The 22259-nt window shown below is 36.0% G+C and overlaps 1 protein-coding gene across 1 annotated transcript in view; it reads left to right on the top strand.

Moving 5' to 3' along the window:
- Positions 1-22259, top strand: part of CFAP54 (cilia and flagella associated protein 54) — a 118953-nt gene that overhangs the window by 8442 nt on the left and 88252 nt on the right. Inside the window, 13 exon segments of the mRNA XM_075090088.1 lie at positions 2855-3001; positions 5033-5204; positions 6748-6806; positions 8135-8278; positions 8698-8811; positions 8911-9012; positions 15128-15326; positions 16170-16265; positions 17374-17486; positions 17603-17768; positions 18256-18341; positions 20329-20463; positions 21498-21648. Coding sequence (XP_074946189.1) covers positions 2855-3001; positions 5033-5204; positions 6748-6806; positions 8135-8278; positions 8698-8811; positions 8911-9012; positions 15128-15326; positions 16170-16265; positions 17374-17486; positions 17603-17768; positions 18256-18341; positions 20329-20463; positions 21498-21648 — 1684 coding nt within the window.

Here is a 22259-nt window from a genome sequence, read left to right as displayed (position 1 = left end):
CAATTTAGAGACAAGGATGTCATGCAGGACAGCGCCAAATGCCTTTGTACTAGTCCAGGTAGATGTCATCAGTTGCTCTTCCTTCATCCACCAACACTGTAACCCCGCCCTAGAAGGCCACCAAATTTGTCAGGCACAATTTGCCCTTAGTGAAGCCATGTTAGCTGTCACCAACCACCTCCTTGTTTTCCATGTGCCTTAGCATGGTTTCCAGGAAGAATGTATCAAGATAAAATGTATCAAGATAATTTGAGGAGCAATCTTTTGGAGGAACACATCCTGTGAAACTGTTCTTCCACTATTATATCGCCTGCTTATGGAATCCAGTAAGGATAAATGCTATTTATGCTATTTATGGAAAGCATACGTATGTGGCCAGTAGGTGAGCTTTTCCGCAGAACTGGGCAAAGGTATGAGTATCATGCAGATATTACAAAGTTTTATCTATTCTTCACTGCATCTGCCCTAAAGAATTCCACAAAAGTGTCCTGCCTCCTGAATGAAGAGCAGCAAGCTGAAGCTGAACTTCAGCAGTACTCAGCACTCACTGGTAGGCTGAAGAAGGCATATAGAAGAGTCCGTGGCTGTGGGGCCATTAGAATTGAAGGTATAGCCTCATGGTATAGGTTTAGGAATACTCACAGAAAATCTTAAGGAAGCTTGAATAACTGCATTTGTTAATAGCCACTTCATTGCCTTTACAATTCCATTTACCATTTTTCCATGTTCATGTTTTCCTCAAGTTTTCTTAGCTTCTGGGCCCTAGGAATTGCTTGGAATAGTGCATGAAGCTTTTAGTACTTGGGAACTGCTGCTCTCACAGTGTACTCAGTAAGAAGTTCTTTCAAAAGCATCAAACCCTGCTCTGTGTACTTTACATTGGCTTCCCATAGCACAGCTCAGATGTGGTAATTTGGTCCTTATGTCCAAGCTGCTTAATGAATGGGTCCTAGATTACCTAAAATTAATTAGAATTCTGAGTAAAGTGTTCATCTTGCACCTTCAATTCTCTGGTGTAACATGGTTTTCTACAGTAAAGGTAAAGTTAGCAACATCATAGAAAAAGCTGGTTTGCTGGCCAGCCTAAAACTTTGAAATGAGCTCTCTTTGGAACTCCCATTTTTAAGTACATTTCTTTGACTTTACAAACTTAGTTTTCATTGTATCATTTTTTTCCCCTGGAGAAAATAGAAAAAATATGATGGATGTTAGTTACAAATTTATTGCCTTACTGCAAAGATTAATGTGGTGTAACACCAGGCTCTGTGATAGATGGGGTAGACCCTGTTCCATAAGTACCCCTCTTGACTCCTAGTTGAAAAATTAAACTCCTAGTTGAATTTTAAGGCACCTTTATGTTACATAATACTTAATATTGCATAGTCTTTAAAATTATTGAAAATTATTAGTCAGTGGGTGAGCACTAACTTAACTTTCTGTCCTCCTGCTATTTTTTAGTGCCTTCTCACTTTAGATTCCTTTCTATTATACATCTGTTATGTATCTTTTAGGACACACCTAAATTCATTATGTGGTATATCTGGAAATTAGTTAGCCCATTAGTCATCATACTGATCAGCACTGACTCACTTTTCCCCCTCCCTCTCTGCCTGTATCGGCCTGTTATCTCTGCTCTTATACATATATTTTAAACTGTTTGAGAGAGAAATTACTTTTTTGCTATATATTAGAAACTAAGTTAATGGTATTCTGATCCATGACTTCAGATTCTAAGAGTTACCACAGCCTGAATCTATGTATTAGATTACACAAGTAACCAACTGCCCATAGCTGTCGATGGAAAGTAAAAGTTTCTGTGTATGGCTGTTGCTTTCATACAGGAAAGAGGATAATAGGGCCATGTGAGTTAGACTCCTCAGATGATTAAAAATTCAGTGTAAGTGCTACCATGGTGATAGGAATTTATACTGAAAAAAGTGGGTGCAAGGAAATACTTTTGAATTTTCTGTGATTAAATATTAAAGGATTATTTTTATGAATACAAATTAGTTACTTTTCTCCCCAGAATTTACCATGACTGGTGTGTGTGTGTGCTAGAATTAGTGAAGTTGGTAGAGAAACCTCTAAATAATCTTTGCTGCAGGAAGTGGTGGAGGTGATTCAGTAAATGGCACTTCCACATCTGAGTCAGAGCTGAACCATAGTCTCAGCATGATGTTAGAGTGGTTCAACGTGCTGCTGGACCACTGTTTGGAATGAGCTGTTTGGAATGACACGTAAAGCTCAACATCCTGTTTGTTAACAGTTCTTAAAAGACCCAGTAGCAATTTCTGGTCTATTAATGCTGACTTCTTGGCCGTATGTAATTCTGGTTGTCGTTTGTTTCATTCTTTTTTAGTGCATCTTATTCTTCCTCTTCTCTTCCTCTCTGCTTTTATGAAAAAAGGGCTTTGACATCAGGAAAACAGGGGAGGAGGAAGTGATGATGTCTGTGCATGTTCTACATACATATGTTCTACATTATGAATTACTCCTCTCAGAAGTGTAGTATTATTATCATTACTGCTGCAAAGCTGTGGGACATTCCAGGAACCCTTTGAGTTTATTGCATTAGCTCAGGATCATACTTTACAATTTTTCTCTGATATGTCATATTTATGATTAAAGTAAACAGAAACTCCCAAAGCACAAGCTCTTCTTTTAAGTATTTCAACCTTTCATAAGCTGAGGGCATCCACATTAGAAATTACATTGCTGAATGTTTGTACGAAACTTCAGTATTTTACTTGTAGCTGCTCTTTCCTTTTTACATAAAGCTAATAAAAAATAACATGTTTTATAGAAATAAAAATGTAATATAGAAACTATAAAAATAACATTATTTGCTCTTCAGGAATATAAGTTGGCACTTCTACAGTGCTATGGAAGATACCTTCAGCAGTTTGTTTCTGTAAACCTTGATGATATCATGGATGATGTGCATCGATTTAAATCCACCTTTTTTCCAAATGGTTTCAGAGACAAAAATGCAGCACTTACGGTAGGTGGTTGTTTTTTTTTTTTTGTCAAAGACATTCACATAATCAAAATAACTAGCCTATTTTATCCTTCACAAATGTACTTCATATTAATTAAGTATTAATATTAACTAATCTTTAATAGTTTGTCAATATAGATATTGTTGAGAGGATGTAAGTGCTTATGCCTTTGTGGCTTAAGCCAACCACTATCAACTTAATGTTAAAAAGGCAATTTTCTCTAAACAGGTTATTCTGTAACTTAATGCAGCAGATTTTGCTCTGAAATGGTTGCTATTAACCACTGTCAGAATCAGGATATGGGTGAAATGTGATAACTGTCCTGCAATTGTTGTAGGAATTTCTGTTCGATGTGATCTAAGAACTGGGCAGAGCGCAAGAGAATTAAAACACTGTAATTTGTACCATAAACGTGCAAAAATACTGCATGTAAAAAAAGCTCATGACATAGTAAAAAATCATAATTGCATTACTATCATTAGCTTACTTGCTCACTATGAAAAAAAGGGGCAGAATGCTGAATAGTTTTTTAAGTGCTCTAAGGTCTGGGAAGCTAAATGACCTCTAGAGTATGTTGGCATCCTTTTGTGTTAATTGGTTATTGAGGTATGGGCTTGCAATTTATCAGTTGCTGTCCATGGACGGAAGTGTTTCAGTAGGTATAGGGGGAATGCTAAAAACATGTTACATTTTATCTTAAGCAGTTCTTCACTGAGAAGCTCTATTTTCAGTACATAGTGGATATTTCAAAATAAAGTAATGCAACTTATTCTGTGATCAAGAACAACAAAAGGAAATTGTAGGCATCTCCTGTGTATTAAGCTAATCAAATTCATATTCCTCTAGTCACAGGTTGTAAATAGATATTTAGTGAGGAGGAAAAAGCAGACAGTTTGCTTAAAAGCTAGAAGTAGATGTCATGATAGAAGAAACACTCTATACTATTTTTTGTTTTTCAAAAATAGTTCAGCTTCCTGGAGAGAATATGATCAAATCCTATGTTAATCCTTTTTTGTTGTTGTTGTTTTGGTTTGGTTTGGTTAGGTTTTTTTTATCTTTTGTAAAGAAATTTGAAGTTCCAGAGATGGTTTCTCCTGTTTCCTATATGTCTGTCTTTTGAACCAATCATAGTGCCAGATGTTATCATGAGTCTATACTAAAACGCCGGTTCTATAACTTGGGCTTTAGACACTGAGATATCCCTAAATTTCAGATATGGAATCTAGTTTGACAATGGTCTCTACAATTAGAAATGGATAGTGATATTGTGTCAAATGATTACATCTAAAGGCTTTACATGTAGATTTTTTTTGCTAGGTTTCTGCAGCTAGCTTCTGGTTTTCTTAATGTAACACTAAGGAAATCACAGGAATGGAGTTCCAGGGCTTGAACTTCCAGTTTCAGTGAATTAACTGCAAAAAAAAATATTGTTAAATATTATCAGATTAGTAGGCTTCTGAGGGGTTGATAGTTACTGACTGGCCGTGTCCCACTTAGCTCATCTTCTCACGTTGGTTTGTTCAGATGATACTGTACTCCAGCCAAGACTGAGATCACATTATGTTAAGTATTAAAGGACAAGAAGGAATAATGCATCTGTAGAAGAGAAAACTAATAGATGAGGGTGAGAAATAAGATATCTGATATACTATGGAGAAGTGCAGAAAAGTTAAGACTTGCCTTAATTTACAGAGGACATCTTTAGAGAAGCCAAGAGTTAAAGCCAGATTCTTTAAATATCCGTTTAGTGCCTCATTTATCCTTTCTCCAGCCCCTTTCAGCAGCCCTAGTGCACTAGGTGCATTTTCATCCTGTGGTACAGTGGAAACTGACTCAGGCTAATGGTACAGCAACCTTAAAGCTCTAGCACTTTCTCCATATTCTCTTATTTCAATGTCACACTGATTTTTTTTCTGGTATGCTCAGTATTTTAATACTCACCATTTTGTTGTACTTTGCTGGTATAAAAACAGATATATGCATCAATTTTTTTATATAGATATTAATTTTACATATGTTTCCATATGTTTTAGTTCCATGCTTTGCAAGAGAGGAATGTTTGCATTTATCAGATGGTGTGCAGCAGTGACAGAAACCTCCAGAATCAAGAGTCCCTGCAGACTTGTTTCAGTGTCTTGTCCTCGTTACGACTCACTATGCAAGTGGCTCTACCTCAGGAGAATTTGTGTTGGCTTATCTACAATGGTACCTCAGGCTTTCCATTTACATTTCTTTGCTAAGCAAACCTGTGGAGGGAAATTCTATGCATATTCTTTATGATCAACCTAAGGGTCATGAATAAATCTCTAGTTTGCCTTCAATTGCAGTAGGGTTTTTAATTTTTTTTTTTCCTAAAATAAGGGATTTTAAAATTCAAGTTTCTACATAGTGTGCCTTTTTCAGATGGACTGTTGTAAAAGTAATAGCTTTTTCATCATAGCTGTGGTTAGAGTATACTAATAAAATGAAATCTAACAGCATAATAAGTGCTTTTTTTGAGTAAATCCTGATAAAAAAAACTCCTAAGATTTTTTAATCAATAACATGTTTGTGTTAATGTTTTTTTTTAAAGGAGATTGCAGATCTAAAAGTAGAAAATTATTGTCTGTCCATGACCTTACATCTTTGTATTTTTTAAAATGATCTTCAAGGCTGGAGTTAATAATAGGACTACTCTAAAAAATTTACTTTTGGAAAATTTACTTTCTTTGAGCTATAATTGGTCAAAATTCTTATCTTTTGTTTTTCTGGGACTGCTGTTGCCCCCAGTCCCTACTTTTGAAGGGCGGTTTTTGTTTGTCAGTTTCTATAGGAGAAGAATTAAAATTAAAATATACTCACCTGCCTTTCTTAAGTTCTACTACCTGTGTGGGACAGGTGTCTTTACCAAAACTAACCAATAATCTTATTAGGAGTAAATGTTAGGCGATAATTCAGATTTTTCCCAGTTCCTGAGCATTTTTCTGCAATTTGTGGCAATAGATTTTGTGCCTCATTACACATTTGACTGACAAAAAAAAATCTTCCTAATGCTTGCTCAATTCTTGCTTATTGGGATAATAACACCCTTCTAGCTATGACAGTTGACATGATGCCTCCAGCTGCCACAGGTGTCCCTTTCTGAACATTCATACAGACAAAAGAATAGACTTGCCCCCCACAAGAACTGCAATGTCTTTTATACCTCTAGGGCTGATTTTTGAAAAGCAATTTTGTGACATAGCCTGAATTAAGTAAAATTTTGACAGGATTTTATTTGTAAGTCAATTTGATGCTTTTGAAAATTCTATTCACAATCAATTTTCTCCATTTCACTTATCATACTTAATATCACATAATAGAGGTGTTGTCTGCTAGGACAGTGCCGTGACTGACTAAAAGAATCACATAAGGTAAGGTCTGTGAGAAGAGGTAATATTTTTTTAGAGGCACTGGCATTTGGGGATAAAAATAAGATTTGTTTTCTCTCTCAGTTATTTAGTAAAAATTTGATATAGTGCTTTATAAAGATTTCATTCTTTTATGATACTACTTCATTGTGTAGGTATTTTTGAAGCTAATATCACCCAAGAATTTAATGGCTTCATCTTCTCTAACTTAAAAGTAGTTATAGAAAAAATGCTAGTTTATTTTTCAGCCTCTGGAAATAACAACCCAGATATTAAGAAAAAGTTTCACTTGGTTAGCGTAACAAATGTCATGTAGGATTATAGAACTTACCTGTTTTTTACTTATTTTCTTTTTGCAGGTACTCTTTGTATTTACACCATATGCAGACATTTGATGATGAGAGGTCAGTCTGCTAAGGTATGACAAAATAAATAGGAACTTTTGAAAAATTTACAGAAGATTGGAAAATGCTCCTGTATTTTGCATAACACTGTACCCTGACATGTCTGTTTCATTGTCATTGCCAATGGTAGCAATTTGTCACACAGGAATAAAATGTCTAGATTGCAAAATGGCCAATTTTTAAGGCCTTATGCCTTTATGACTCTTCTCCTTCCTCAGTTGTGGAATGGAGCCCAGCATAATGTCTTGCTGTTCTTTGAGATTGGGTATCTTAGACTGTTTCAGAGGGCTCTAGGTGCTTTGTTTTTGTGCAACTGTATCAAATCCCAAGAATTGGTCTTTTGTTTTGTAAAATGTGGAAATGCACTGACACCTGGTGGCTAGGTTTTTAGTTGTAAATACTTGATAAAAATGACCTGGCCTTTCCCCCAGCCTTTTTCTTTTTAACTGTGAATGTAATTTTTGTTTGTCTTAGCTTTAATTTTCCCTTGTACAACTTGAACAGAGTCTGGCTCAGCCTAGATCCAGTATATTTTCTTTCTGTTGGTTATATTAATCGTTCGTTGAGCAGGAAAGATTTTTTTCCCTTTGAACATCTTTTATTGAAATCGGAAGTGATTTGGCACCTCCTTTAACATATTCAGGCTTTTACTACACAGGAAGCAGAGGAATTGATCATACGCATTTCAGAATCTTTTAATTCAGACAAAAGGAAAATCTGTATATTGACCTAATTTAGGACTAAGGTTGTGCATATTTTGTGTAACTCAGAACAGCTGACCCAAAGAAAATACAAGGGGAAGATATTGTTCAATCAGTTTAGTAGGACTAGTTCTTAAAATTAGATTGCTACAATGACTATGTTGGCCCTAACATTAAGAGCTGATAGTGTAGTTCCATGGTTGTAAACTAATGTTAGTGCAGGCTATCACCAAAGAAGGCAGACTCTGTTGCATCCCAAATAAGTTTGCTGATCTAGTTGAAAACTAACTTAGAAAAAAATGATCACTAGAGCTGACACAAAGGAGAGGGAGAACTCTCAAGATAAGAGCAGATGAGAGAGGAGAGCAGGACCTTTGTTTGGTGGCAAAGCTATAGTGAACTGGAATGGTTAAAGGTAGCTTGGACACCAAAATATAATGCTTGACCACAGTTTCAGATGTGAAAAAAACTAACAATGTGCAGAAGGAATGCTTTTTAGTCAATAAAACATGTTAAAAATTAATACAATTTCTGTGATGTTTTTTCCCTCTTTTAATTCATCCTACCAGGTGAGGATAAATCTTTGTATATTTATATAGTTTAAAATGCATTAATTTTAAAACTGGGTTTCTTCAATACAGGTTCTGGAATACTTACTGTGGGCCAGTATATGTATGGAATCATCTGTTCCACTCCTATCTGTACATTATTTGACGTGGAGAGCCACCCTATATACTGCAGTTTCTCAGTGTTACTTTGATTGTCAAGCCGGCATTTATGGAGAGGTATTCTGATTTACCATATGTAGCATTTCAGATGCAATCAAATGGGAAATAGATTTTATTTAATTCCTTCTTACTATCAGATCGTATGTATTTAGAGTTCTGCGCATATTCCAAAATTTAACTGCAAAGTGGAGGTGTTTTTCCATATGTAAATGAGTAATCAATGCCAAGTGAAATGCAATAGTACTTTGTAATAGAATCATTTTCATAGACCTCTAGCATTAAGTAGTGGCCAGCCCCTATGCATATATACAAAAGGTATTTTGCAAAGGTTTTATTTTTCCTTTTCAATTGTTTTTCATGACCTGGCTTTCATTGCAGTTGTCTGAATTAAAGAATGATATGATTCTAAAATAGAATATTCATACAGAATATGAAAAAATAGTATTTTTTTTTTTCTTTTTAAAAACTTTGGACAGGTATTTGCTCGCCGTGGTCTCATTAAAATTGATGAACTGAAGCAATTAGAAAATATCAGTTCTTCACTGGAAGATTCAGAGACAAAAAAGATTTTTAGAGAAGCCACTCTAAAGGTATTATTCTGCAATTCATTATGAACAGGTAGAGTAGCTACAATCTCTATGAACAGAACACATAACACAGTTATTTACTTACCTTTTCCTTTGTGTCAGATGTCAGTAATGATTTTCAAGAGAGCAGTATATGAATCCAGAAGAAAGCCAAAAAGCTACTTTCGACCCAAGTTAAGATTTAGCCTGAAAGAAGCACAAAACGTAAGTCTAACATTTTGTATAATCTTTCTCTTTGTTTACAACTTGCATGTGGTGAATATGTGATATAATTCTGCTTAATAGACAAGAAGAAAGTTTTACTCTTTCAGTTTCATAGTTAACATAATTTGTTATTAAAACTCAACAGACTTGAGGGAAGATGCAGTAATTACTACTTCAGAAAATACTGATTTTTCTAACATTTTTTCTCCTTTAGCAATTATATTAGCAACAAAAATTAGAGAAATCCTGTTCAAATTCATACCAAGTGTATGGGAATCCTGAGTTTGCCCTGCTGTATTAAATTACTGTGATGATAAAGGGGTACTCTGGAAAAAAGCTACTGTGTTTTTATATTTTTTGTACTTACATTGGAGAACTCTTGTAAATCTTGAAAGATTGTTTTTGAAGGCCACATACTTTTCTGCAAGTTACCATGAATTAGAGAAAAGGCATCCAAGATACAAAGTAGACTTTTAAGGAAGTAATGAATTTCCTCAAATTTCACTCTTCCCTTATGTTCTTTACAGCTAGTGTCAAGAATGAGTGATCCATTGAGATAAGAATTATAAATAGTCAAAGAAAATGCTTTTTGCTGTGTGAGTTCACTGTCCCTTTTTTGGTCAGCATGCAGACTTTAACATATCAAACTTTAGTAGTTGAGTTATCTTCCTGCCATTGTGCTGCTATGTGGGTTCATAATGGTTAAGCATCTTACCTAGATTGTATAATTCATTTTTGGTCATGGGTTGGTAGGTCTTTCGAATTCAAGACCTTTCCTAGATGCAGGACTGCACAGATAGAATAGAAAGTTCCCATTTTGATTTCACTCTGCCAAATAGGATGCTTCTATCTAACTGGTTATTCCCTTTGTGATGGACAGGTGGCTGTTCTGCTTTCATACTGTTTGCAGTTGTGTTTTAAATAAATTTAATTTCTGCAATATTCCATAGGAAGCTGGCAGAGAGGAGTGACTGAAAATACTAATCAGCAAGCTCCCAAACCCGTACTCTTTTACTGAGTGATAGTGCCTGCTCACTAGAATGCTTTGCACCCATGTAAGCTAGAGATTGAGATCGCTGCAGTGACAGCCTTTTGTGACAGAAAGCATTATTCTGTGGAATGTTGTTAGCTCACGGTGATATAAATAGTTTGGTTTTATGGAGTAAATTGTTTTCTTTTGCAAATACTGCATTATGAAGAATTACTGTTACTGCAGTATTGTAGAAGTAAAGATGCTGGTTGCGTGGGACTTCTGGAAGTCATTTAGTCCAGCCTTTGACTTGAAGCGTGACTTTTGCCAACGATAGATCAAATCAGCTGTGGCTTTGTTTTCAAAACCTTCAGTGAAGGAGATTCCCTAATCAATCTAGATAACCTCTTCCAGTACTGCACTACCCTCCTAATTAACAGGGTTTTCCTAATCTGTAGGTCATCCCTGATGCTTTCGGAGTCATCTGAATTGAAGTAATCTAGTCCAGTCCCCCAAAGTTAAAACTGTGGTCATCACACCTCGTTATACTATCTGTTTCTACTTAGAAGAGTTTGGCTTCTTTACTTTTATGAGTCTTCTTCAAGTAGTTGTGGGCAGCTATTAGGTCACCCATCAGCCTCCTCTTTGCCAGAGTAACTAAGGCTTCGTTAGCCTATTCTGCCCCTAATCGTCTCAGTAGACCTCCATGGGACCCTGTCATGTTTCTTAGCATCCTTCTTACACAGAAGAGGCTAAAAGTGGACATAGTACTCTAGGTGGAGTGTCATGAGTTCCAAGTAAGGGGAGAAAATAACCTCTCAATCTGCTGTTTACACTTCTCCTAGTGTAACCCAATCTGCAGTTTGCCTTCTTTATGACAAGAGGGCACTGCTGGCTGAAGTTTAATAACCAGGTGTTTTTTGGCAGCACTGCTACTCCGACAGCTGGTTTCCAGTCTGTACAGATGCATTCCTCCCCAGATGCAGGGCTTGGCACTTCTCCCAGTAGAACTACTTCCTCAAGTTTCTCAAGGTCTCCTTGGACTGAAATTCCATCATCCTTTAATTCTCATTATGTAGCTATAGATCCATTACATATGTACCTCATAATATATATAATGGCAAAACTGAGGAATCTGCATTTTTTTGAAAGACAAAAGGAAAGAGATACTACAAAGTGACATCATCTTCGCCACAGCTTATCTCATGTTAGAACAGATTCAGACATTCTGAGCTGAATGAATAGATTAAATCTGGATTTCTTTTTTCATAGTTATCTAATTTACTCATAAAATACTTTGGGATAAGCTACAAGTAAAAACATGTACTGCACTATGTACAGTAAAAGCCAAATAATTCAAAATAAGAATGATGTATTTTCTGTCTTAAATAATTGTTTAATAATTATATATTTTTTTATTTAGTTATTTCTTTGCCATTAGTCTATATTATGTAGGATTTTTTTTAAAGAAAATTGGCTAAACTAGAAAGACTTACCAGAAGCAACTGAGATTGCTCATTTTATACTGCTTGTTGATTAATAGTAAAATTATAAAGAAGTTATACCAATATGTTACAGATGTGATCTGTTTTGAATGCTTCTGTTACATAACTTATTAATCAAAGCTGTTTAAAAGATTATCTGATACTTTAGTTTCAAATCATTGACTTGAATTATAATTAATATTAAACAGCTGCATGGACAGCAAAATCAATCTGTTCCAAACCTCAACATGTTCAAGTGTGTGTGGTTTGCACATATAAAGGTACCGGTCAAGTTCCTCAAGGTCAGCTGCTTCTGGAAGACTTAAGTACTTCTGAACGATGATCATCTATAAGTCTTGCTGAACAATTAGGATATTAGGAACTCAGCATGCTTCCAAAGAGGGTGCTTGCTCATCAGGTACCCGTCATGTTACTAGAAACCTATGTCTGTCACACAACAGGAATCTCATATATCTGATCTCCAGAAGCTTGAAAGATATTCTGTAAATTATTCTGTTCTGCAATGCCTGTTGACTTTCTGACAAAACTGAATGCTTGAAGTTAACAACAAACTGTTAGAAATTACACTGTTCATAACTCCCCCACCAAAAGTCTTTCACTTCTAAAACGTGGTACAACAGTTTTCATTACCTTATTTAAGAAGGACGAGAATTGAATTTTCATATTTCTTTCTGCATGCCTTTTGTAGTTTTACAAGATTTGTTGAATGATGATGTAAAATCTGAAAGCACTGTTTTAATAATGATTTTGGAATATTTTGTAGGTTTATTAAGTCTCAAGTAAATATGAAAATATGGGACATTAATTTTTGTCTAATGTTTTGACTTTCAAAACAATTCCCCCTTTTAATTATAAAACGTACAATGTAGTATAATGGGTAGAACGTTATAGTTATTGCTCAGTTCAGCATGTTACAGAGCACATTATGCTTGGACTACTGAAGAGTTAAAGCTCTTCCGCTCTTCCTTCTCTTCTAGTATGTATGCAGTGGAATTTGGTTTTGTACTTAAATCACCTTGAAAAATGGAACCAAGCTAGTCTAATCTATTTAGTTTAAGTTAGCTTTCACTTTGAGGTTCTTCTGCACCAGGGCAATATTTGTTTTCTAGACATGAAGAGGCAATGCTTATGCAAAAATATTAGTAGCAGTAAATTACATGCCTATTCTGCTCTACATTTTAACGAAGGTGTTTAAGCAAAACCTGCAATTTGTGCTTAGCCTGTCCTGGAATATATGTGATGTATATTGCTTTCTGCTTGTGTAGATCTCATTCCTAGACTGAGGTAATAATATCAAATCTGCAGTGTGGGGAAAACGATATACTGACTATAATGACAGAATATTACAAAAAATGTACGGTTTGTTTTGAAATAGTTTTAGTCTGCAAATATAATTATGAGGATTTATTTTTAAAAAGTGTTGAAAATATATTTTGCTAGGAGAATGTGCATTATAGAATCACAAAATAATCCAGGAATGCAGTATAGACTGGGATCCACCTGGCTGGAGAGTATCTCTGTGGAAAGGGACCTGGGGTTCCTGGTGGACAGGAAGCTCAACATGAGCAAACAGTGTGCTGCTGGGGCCAAGAAGGCCAACAGGATGCTGGGTTGCATCAAAAAGGGCATCACCAGCAGAGATAAAGAAGTCATTATCCCGCTCTACTCAGTGCTTGTCAGGCCACACCTGGAGTACTGTGTACAGTTCTGGTCCCTGCTATACAAAAAGGATGTGGACAGGCTGGAAGGGGTGCAGAGAAGGGCCACCAAGATGATCAAAGGGCTGGGAAACCTGCCATACAGGGATAGGCTGAGAGAACTGGGTTTGTTCAGCCTTGAGAAAAGGAGGCTTAGAGGGGATCTCATCACCACGTACTTAAGGGGTAGCTACAAAGAAGATGGAGACTCCCTTTTTATAAGGAGTCCCATGGAGAGTGCAAGGGGGAATGGACACAAGTTGCTCTTGGGGAGATTCCGATTGGACACCAGAGGGAAATTTTTCACAGTGAGAACAGTCAACCATTGGAATAATCTCCCCAGGGAAGTGGTTGACTCGGCCACATTGGATACTTTCAAGAGTCGTCTGGACAGGGTGATGGGCCATCTTGCCTAGACTGTGCTCTTCCTAGAAAGGTTGGACTAGATGATCCGTGAGGTCCCTTCCAACCTGTGATTCTGTGATTCTGTGAAAATGGCTGAGGTTGGAAGGGACCTCTGGAGATCATCTGGTCCAATTCCCCTGCTCAAGCAGGGCCACACGGAGCTGGTTGCCCTGTCCACGTCCAGTTGGCTTTTGAATATCTCCAGGGATGGAGACTCCTCGACCTCTCACTTGTGCCAGTGCTCTGTCACCCTCACAGTGAAAAAGTGTTTCCTGGTATTCAGAGGGAACCTCCAGTTTTTCAGTTTGTGCCCATTGCCTGTGGTCCTGTCACTGGGCACCATTGAAAAAAGCCTGGCTCTGTCTTCTTTGCACCCTCCCTTCAGGTATGTATATACATTGATGAGATCCCTGCTAAGCCTTCTTAGCAGTCCCAGCACTCTCAGCCTTTCCTCACAGGGGAGATGCTCCAGTTCCTTAAACATCTTTGAGGCCCTTCATTGGACACTCTCCAGTATATCCATGTCTCTCACTGGGGAGCCCAGAACTGGACACAGTACTCCAGGTGTGGCCTCACCAGTAGATGGTTTTACTTTTACTATACTCCCAGCAGAAATAGTTCCTTTTTCTTTGGAAAAGGTAGATAGTTATAATATTGATGAGGCTCACCTTCTATAAATTGTTTGAAAACAAAAATAACCCATTAGCTTTGATGCTTTATAATGCTGTCAGATATTGAACAGATCAGGGTTTTTTTTATCAGGTACACATCTGATCTTGTCTCTAAGTATTAATTTGGAAGCTAAAATAAAGGATGTGGATCCATCAAGACAAGAAGAAAATTCCCAAATCTTTGTCTAGTTAAATGTGCCTAGAAACCGATCTAAAGTGCTTTTATTTGGGGAAGTGCCAAATAAATAGAACCGAAATGTTAATGGATTATGAGCAACATTTTAAAGTACTGTATCTATGATTTACTTTATGTCTGGTAGTGGTTTGTTAACCATGTAAACACAACACTAAAATAAAATTTTTAAATATTTTCTTATATAGATCTCTGATTTCTTAGCTGTCAATAGTGCAAATATATTTTTGTGTGTACTGCCTTCTATTTTTTCTGTTATGCTGTTTGAAATGTGCAGGTGAGAGAATATAATAGTGTTTTGCTTTCACTGCAGTGCTGAGCATCCTAATCTTATGGTCCAGTCTGTTTCATTATAAGGAGAGATCTGGGTGGCTTTAAACTACAGGACCTGAATACTTTCACTCATAATTTCTATTGTATTGTTTTCTAAGTAGAATACCGTGCATGTGTTTGCTATGAAATTATGGCACTTCTTAAGTACTGTACCCACTTAGCATGAAGCTTTGGTATGCCTTTGAAACGTGAAATTCATAACAACAATATATTTTACAGTACATTATTCTCTGTTTTAAATGTGTACTTACTTTCTCATGGAGAACTGTTTTGAAAGAAATCTTGCTTTATTGTAACTTGGTGTAGATATTACAAGGCTTACACTACCTTTTCTTACTTAGTTGCCATGGCCTCGCACTACTACTGAACGGCTGCTGACAGAAATGTTTGATGGTGCTGCAGCTCAATTCCTTGCCATCCTGGAAGCTCTGTCTGATAGTAGCAGGCATGTGTTACGCCCTGCTCCACCTGTTCCTGATGAAATTGAAATTCGTGATGTCATTTCAGAGCTTTTTTTTGCAGGCCTAGAAATCCTCTCAGGTAACAGCAGAAGGAAGCAAAAAGAGTGTTAGTGAGGAGGCCAGACCTCCTTTTTATTAGTTTTTTCTTTGCTATTTCATTTATAACAACAGCACCTGTAAAAGCAGGCAGTCTTCTTATCTTCATGAAATTTAAATTAATTCATAAAAATCTGGGCCAAACTCTGTTGTCTGTTTTATCAGTAAAAATCTACAGTAGTTTATGCATATCTTTTCTCAGTGGGATGGAGTTCACTTTCTTCATAGCAGCCCCTATGGTGCTGTGCCTTGCATTTGTGGCTGAAACAGTGTTTGTTGATGACATGTCAGTGTTTTGGCTATTGCTGAGCAGTGGTTGCACAGCATCAAGGCTGTCTCTCCAACCCTTCTCCCCACAAAGGCCAGTAGGCTGGGGGTCAGCAAGAAGTTGGGAGAGGACATAGCTGGGCCAGCTGACCTGAACTCACCAAATGACTATTCCATACCATATGATGTCATGCTCAGCAGTAAAACCTGAGGCTAAGGGAGAGGATGGGAGCACGTTAGTGATTATGGTGTTTGTCTGGGGTCTGGAAGCCAGGCAAGGTCAACATACCATGGTGTTTCATGTATTTTTTTCAAAGTAATCACTCAAAGTTAGATTTAAAAACTTGAGAAAAACACTGGACTTGATGGTTCCTTCCAAACCTTTTTTGCTGGGCTCTGGACTGAATATAGCCATAGTTAGAGATATTTTGTTAATGAAAGAAACCATAGAGACTAAATACACTTCAGTGTCATATTTTCTTGATATGATTACTGGCTAATTGGAATCTAACAAGTCCAATACAATATAAACTGATTTAATGAATTGTCTATATTAAAGGTGGAATGAGCAGTACTGGTATTCAAGGAAGTCATTGCATTGATCACTTTGGTATAATTAATGCATCATCAACCCTTCTGCAGTTGATACTAACAGGTAAACTAACTTTGAATTTTCAAAGGATTCTGTACCCAGTGATGCAATGCTTGCTGAACAGAGTTCATTTTCATGTTAGTAGAAGTTCTATGCATAAAAGGGTGGCAAAATGCTGTCCTCTTTGTGTGAGATATGCTTATATGTACCTATACTATTGAGGCATTCAAAACGTATTATGTACAGACATCATTATGGTTTTCTTAACACAAGTATTATTTAAATAGCATATAGTAATATATGGATATTGTAATCGCATACTGTTCAGCATAGCATTTCATCTAGATATGTTAATGCCCCTAAACAATCATTCAAAGGCCAAATTCTGCAACGATGCCCTGGTACATTGTTATGGAATAGAAGTGGGATGCAGTAACAGGAGGATTGTCACAAGCTTGTTGAGATCCTTGGACCAATCTTTGTGCTGCTTTGGAAAATAACAGCTGGCTGTTACTAAGTTAATATTGGTAACATCTCTTAGCCAAGTGACCATGTGCCCAAGTGATATGACAGTGACTGTGGCATAGTTTTAGGACTGCAGAACACTGTTGAATATATTAGCTAAGACATTTGCTTAGCGTTCCAAGGATCAGGAAATCCCCTTTCTGCCTTACTGTGGTTTGGATAAACTTGAAGAGTGAGAAAATAAACTCCCTATCTGTACATGCACATTTTCTGATACAGTAATGAGAAATGCTCACCTATCTTACAAGAAATTGTTCATGTTTCTAAGCATTTTTTTTTTCCTAAATTGCTGGGAAGAAGGGTTGTTATGGGGTGGTAGCCAGATTTAAGTTCTTTCTGCAACAGAAAGGACTAGGTCCTTGATATCCTCCTCACAGGTCGTTAATATGAATAATAGTACAGTCTCTCTAGAATATAACAGGACACTCCAGATACATCATTAAAGTAATATATAAGCATAGATATCAGCAAAATAATGAAGCTATTGTATCTTGTACAGCTATTAAAATCCTTTAAGATTATGCTGACTATTCAAAAACACGTAGAGTTTTATCTTTGTACTTATCAATACCCAAATTATTGCTTAAATTATATTTCTGAATATATATATATAAAAACAGATAAAATGTTTTTGTCATCACTTCAGGAGAAAAGGGAGTGTCTGGAGATGCTGCTGTGAAATTTATAAAATTAGCTTTCAGCTATGAAGAGTGGGACGTGTTTGATTCTGCTATTGAATTTGTTGTTCATTTTCTTCAGGTAATCCAGATGTTATTTAGACATTCTTTATGTATTCTTTTCCTGTGAGGGTAGGGATGAGTATTCAAAGTACATATTTTAAAGACAAATTTCTATTGGTTGTTTCTGTCAATTAGGCTCAAGGTGACCCAACAAGCAAGAAAGCTGAAATGGAACTCAAACTTCTGACACTGATGCAACCTTTACTATTTCCAAGAAAATTTAAACATGGTTTTTCTAGTAATGAAAATAATACCAAAGAAGCTCATGGTTCTGAAAAGAAGCAAACATTCAGAAGTGAGTGTTGTTCAGTTATAGCTGTGTTTGCATTTCAAATATTTTTGCAAAACTAGCAATAGAGAAATTGCAACCTACTGAATTTTGTCCAGTTTTAATTTGCCAAAACATGACTTTATACCATTTCCCTTGAGTATGAAATAGCATGTACGTTTAACATACATCATATTATATGCAAAGATGTGAAATGAATGGATGTTTTCAGACAGGTTTTCAGGAAAAAAGTGCAACAGACACGTTTGAATTTCTTTTGTTCTTATACTCTATTTACGTAAAATTTCTTGGCATTGAAGCAAGAAAAACTTGTTAAAGCAACAAAGAAAGTGAAGAAACTTGGGAACATCTGTCCCCTTTGTATTTACTATTTCTTAGAGTGTATTATCTGCTGGCTTAAATGGGGAAGTCAATTCACTCAGTTTTCAAACATAGGTTTGTAACTAGAAATAACATCTTGCCTTTCCTTTTCTTCCTTTTTTTATAACACTGAATGTAGAGGATTCCTTAAAGCATGGAGAGCCTTCTCATGATCTTATGATTTTGGCAACAACAGTGTTTTCCTGTGTCTCCACGTCTAAGCAGGTATAATAAAATCAGAGACATTTCTTCTGAATGAATCACATAATCTGTAATAAATGCATATAATTTAAGACCAAAGGAATCAGTTGGATGATTAACAAACTACAAAAATGAAATAGCGAAAATGAAAATATATACCCATAAGATGTGATCAATTTGTGATTTAAAAACAATATTTGTTTCAATTTTTAAATTTTGTTTTATTGGTGCTATGTACTCAGGCTACTATAAAAATGTTTTATAGATATTAAATCAATTTGGAATATCATAGAGCTAATTACGTGTTTCAGGTAATCAACCAGAGATCAAATTTATGGTATTAGATTTAGGTGGGCAAATATGCTCAGCTGTAGAAAACATTTCTGCAATATTTATAGAAATGGGAGCAGAGACCCTAAGGAATGATAATGCCTTTATAGCAGTGGTATGCCTACAATTTAAGGTAAATTCTCACTGCAAATGAGCAAGCTGCAGCAACAATAAAACCAAAGAGTGTGGGACATTTTGTATTGAAGTCTGTACTACAGAATAATCCCATGATATATCTGATGGTTTATTCCCAGAGTATCCACTTTTATCTTACTTACTCAAACTGAGATTTCCTTTAATGTTCTATTGTGATGGAGAAAAAAATTACAGTGCAATGTTTCCACTAGCATTTACACTAAAATAGTTTGTTATCCAAAAGACTAATGAAAAATTTTCCTTAGAAAAAATGTGTTCTGCTAACATGGTGTACGTCTTAACTGCAGAGTTAATTTTAGATATAATTTGAATATTGCCCCAGTTTGAATATAACTGAGGCACACACATTTTTTAGCTTTACTGTAATATTTTCAGGAAAATATTCTGGCTGTGAGGTAGTTATACCTTTAGATAGCATGATTTGTCATCTTTTTACATGACCACTGTATTATGGAGGCAGGTTACCTGGATTTAAACTCTTCTGGTTCTTACACAGTTTCCCACAAATCTCCTCATTATCTAATCCATCCAGGGAAGAAAGACAAATTCTCCCCTGATTAACAGTGAATTCACTGATGGTGAAGTTACATGATGTAGCTGAGCCAATCTAACAGCTTGTTGCCACCAAATGAGTAGCAAAAGTCATCTTGATTTACTTCCTTTTCAGTCTTTTTCTCCCCTCACTTCTCAATATCTATATCCCTGAAATCTTATGCTTGTACATATACGAGCATACAGGTAGTGTGGATATAACAGGTTTGAGTTTCGTTGCACCTGAGATACTAGTCCAGCTCTGGTATAAATGGCTATAAAGATGTGTGCGGATCCTTAATCACTGCTAAGAATGTGTTTAACACATTGTAGATGGACTCTATTGCCTTCTAAAGCGGGTTAATTAGGAGGTTAACTGAATACAGTTTTGAGTTTGTTAATTATTCTCTTCATAAGATGCAGATGTGTTTTAACATTTCTTTCAGTTGTTAGATATTCCACTCCCATCTTTCTTCTAGTTGTTTAAGTTGTTCTTCACTGCTCCTTCATCTGAGATACACCAGCAACTGGTGGAAGTACTGTCAATACAAAATGAAACCTACTAATTTAGATCTTCTGCAAATATTTAAATACTGTAACAAAAAAAATCCCAAAGTTAATATAACTGTTAAATTACATTACTTAGTTTCCCCAGAATGTATTGACTATTATAACATTTCACAGACAATTTGCTTGTCTCTCCCATGTAATTTTCATCTAACTCCTTTCCTTGTCAGCGTGACTTTTAAGAACTTGACAATAAAAAAGGAGATACAAAAACCCCAAACTCTAAAATCACATGTATTGTTGGGAGAAGAAAAGCTGGGATGGTCTACCAGAAATTAATTTTTAAAAAATAGTTCTTATACTTTAAAAATGTTATCATCCCTTATAAGAAATTTAATATGATGATTTACTTTGAAAATTTTTGAAAGCATTTGTATACTGTATATACATACCTGTTTCTACAGCTATGTTGGTTTTTTCTTTCCAGAATATCCATCCTGACAAAGAAATACTTGTTGATGTAATAATGTTTCTGTGGCAGAAGTGTAAAACAGGACTTCAGCGAATCCAAATGAGTGGAAGCGACTACTTAAAATACATCCACAAATACAAAGCTTACCAGGTACTCCTTATTATGATGTATTTCTCTTAATAGGGGTGCAGTCTGTTACAGTAAAGCCAAGATAAAATACTGATCTCCAGTCTAAGTACATTTTCTTATAGTAAAATGCAGATAAATCTTCACTGAAAATGTAAATTGTATATACGCTTTGAGCAGACTGTGCTGCCATATGCCAGTATCAAAATACCTCTTAGCCTTTTCCCAGTAAAGTAATCCATTTTCTGCAAGTGAGCTATGGTAGAAGCTAAAATAGTGCAAGCAGTTGGGTATGATGTAAGAAGAAGCGTTTGTGGAAAATATCAATATAGATCAAGAAAGTTCCCTAGATCGATTGAAAAAAGAGGGAAAACCCTTACAGTTTAAGAGAAGGGGCATAAGGGTTGACAGGATTTGGCCCACTGGGTAGAGTCACAGCCTTACCTTGAACTTTTCCTGAGACTGAGAGGCTGTTGGTGAAATGCTTGTGAAGGATAATTTACACTAGTTTCACTGGGCTGCCAACTGATGCTGACCAAACAGTTTCTGGAAGAGTTAATTTTGTGGACCTGATCCCTATAATAAAACTGTTGAGAGATTCACCAGAAGGTAATGTACAGTTACTTTCCTCTGTGTGTACAACAGGTGCATTCAGGTCTTTTTTATACTGTTTAAATGGGTCGATATGGGGATAAATGAGAGACAAATGATCAAATCTGCTGTGAGACTTACCACATTATGACAAGGTATAAAAGTTGTGCCCATAGAACATTCATAAACCTTTCTAAAATTATAAAAAATAATACTAAAATTAAAAAATCTGCTGTCTGAAGAAGTAGGGGCTTCAGAGCAGCACAAATTCAGCATCTTAGTCTGGTGGCATACAAAAAAAAGAAGTCAACTCCGAGAAAGAAGTTGTGTCCAGGTTTATGAATCATAAACCTTTTTAAACGATTTTGAGTACAAACCTCTATGTGCCTCTGAAATACATAAATAGCTTCCTAAAATTTGTTTTAACTCTGTCCTGATTCTTTTTTCACCCCTTCCCCCATTTTTAGTGGGTTCATCTACTCTGGATAATAAATGAAGTAATTCAGAAGAGCAGCATAGCAGAGACTAATGTTGTAATGCTTGCAGAGATAACCTTATGTCTAACTGCAGTATTGGAAAATGCGGCTGATTCTACAAGTAAATCTAAGGAAAAAGCAGGTAAAGCTTTAAGCAAAAATGTAGTTTTCTTTCAAGAATGGCTTTAAAGATTGGAACTTTTCTGAGTTGAAAACTTTTGCAAATATACATATTCAAAAATTGTTTTAGAGAATTTCATCCATAATCAGAGCTAATGAAACCTGGGTTTCAAAGGATTTATGCCTTATTTCCTTGCGTGTCCAGTTCTGCTGAAATACACATTTTGAATCACATGTCTTATGACTTGCCCTTCCCAGAGGTCTTCTACATGTCTCTTAGCCCCTTCAGAGTAGCCTCAGATCACTCATACATTCTCTGAATATTGGCTAGGCAAAAGGCAGTGTGTGCTGCAGCTCATTTGGAGCATTCAAGTGCTGGTTGACTAGTGGCAGGCCAAACAGAAGAGGAAAACATTGAGGTCATACTGAAGCTTTTTCTTTTATTGGGCCATTAATTTCAATCTCTTGTCTACACAAGTCTTGATTTTTGTATAGGAATTAAATTGTTTTTTAAATTGAACTTAACTTGGCTGACATTATTGGGATATAATCCAATCACATTGAACAAATCTCCTTACAAAACATGACTAATGCTGTAAAATATGAATATTTAGACATTTAAAAGTTCTCTGT

The sequence above is a fragment of the Phalacrocorax aristotelis genome, chromosome 1, assembly GCF_949628215.1.
Source record: "Phalacrocorax aristotelis chromosome 1, bGulAri2.1, whole genome shotgun sequence".
Classification (NCBI taxonomy): Eukaryota; Metazoa; Chordata; class Aves; order Suliformes; family Phalacrocoracidae; genus Phalacrocorax; species Phalacrocorax aristotelis.
Note: the sequence above shows the minus strand (reverse complement) of the source record. Positions and strands in the feature narration are given on the sequence as shown.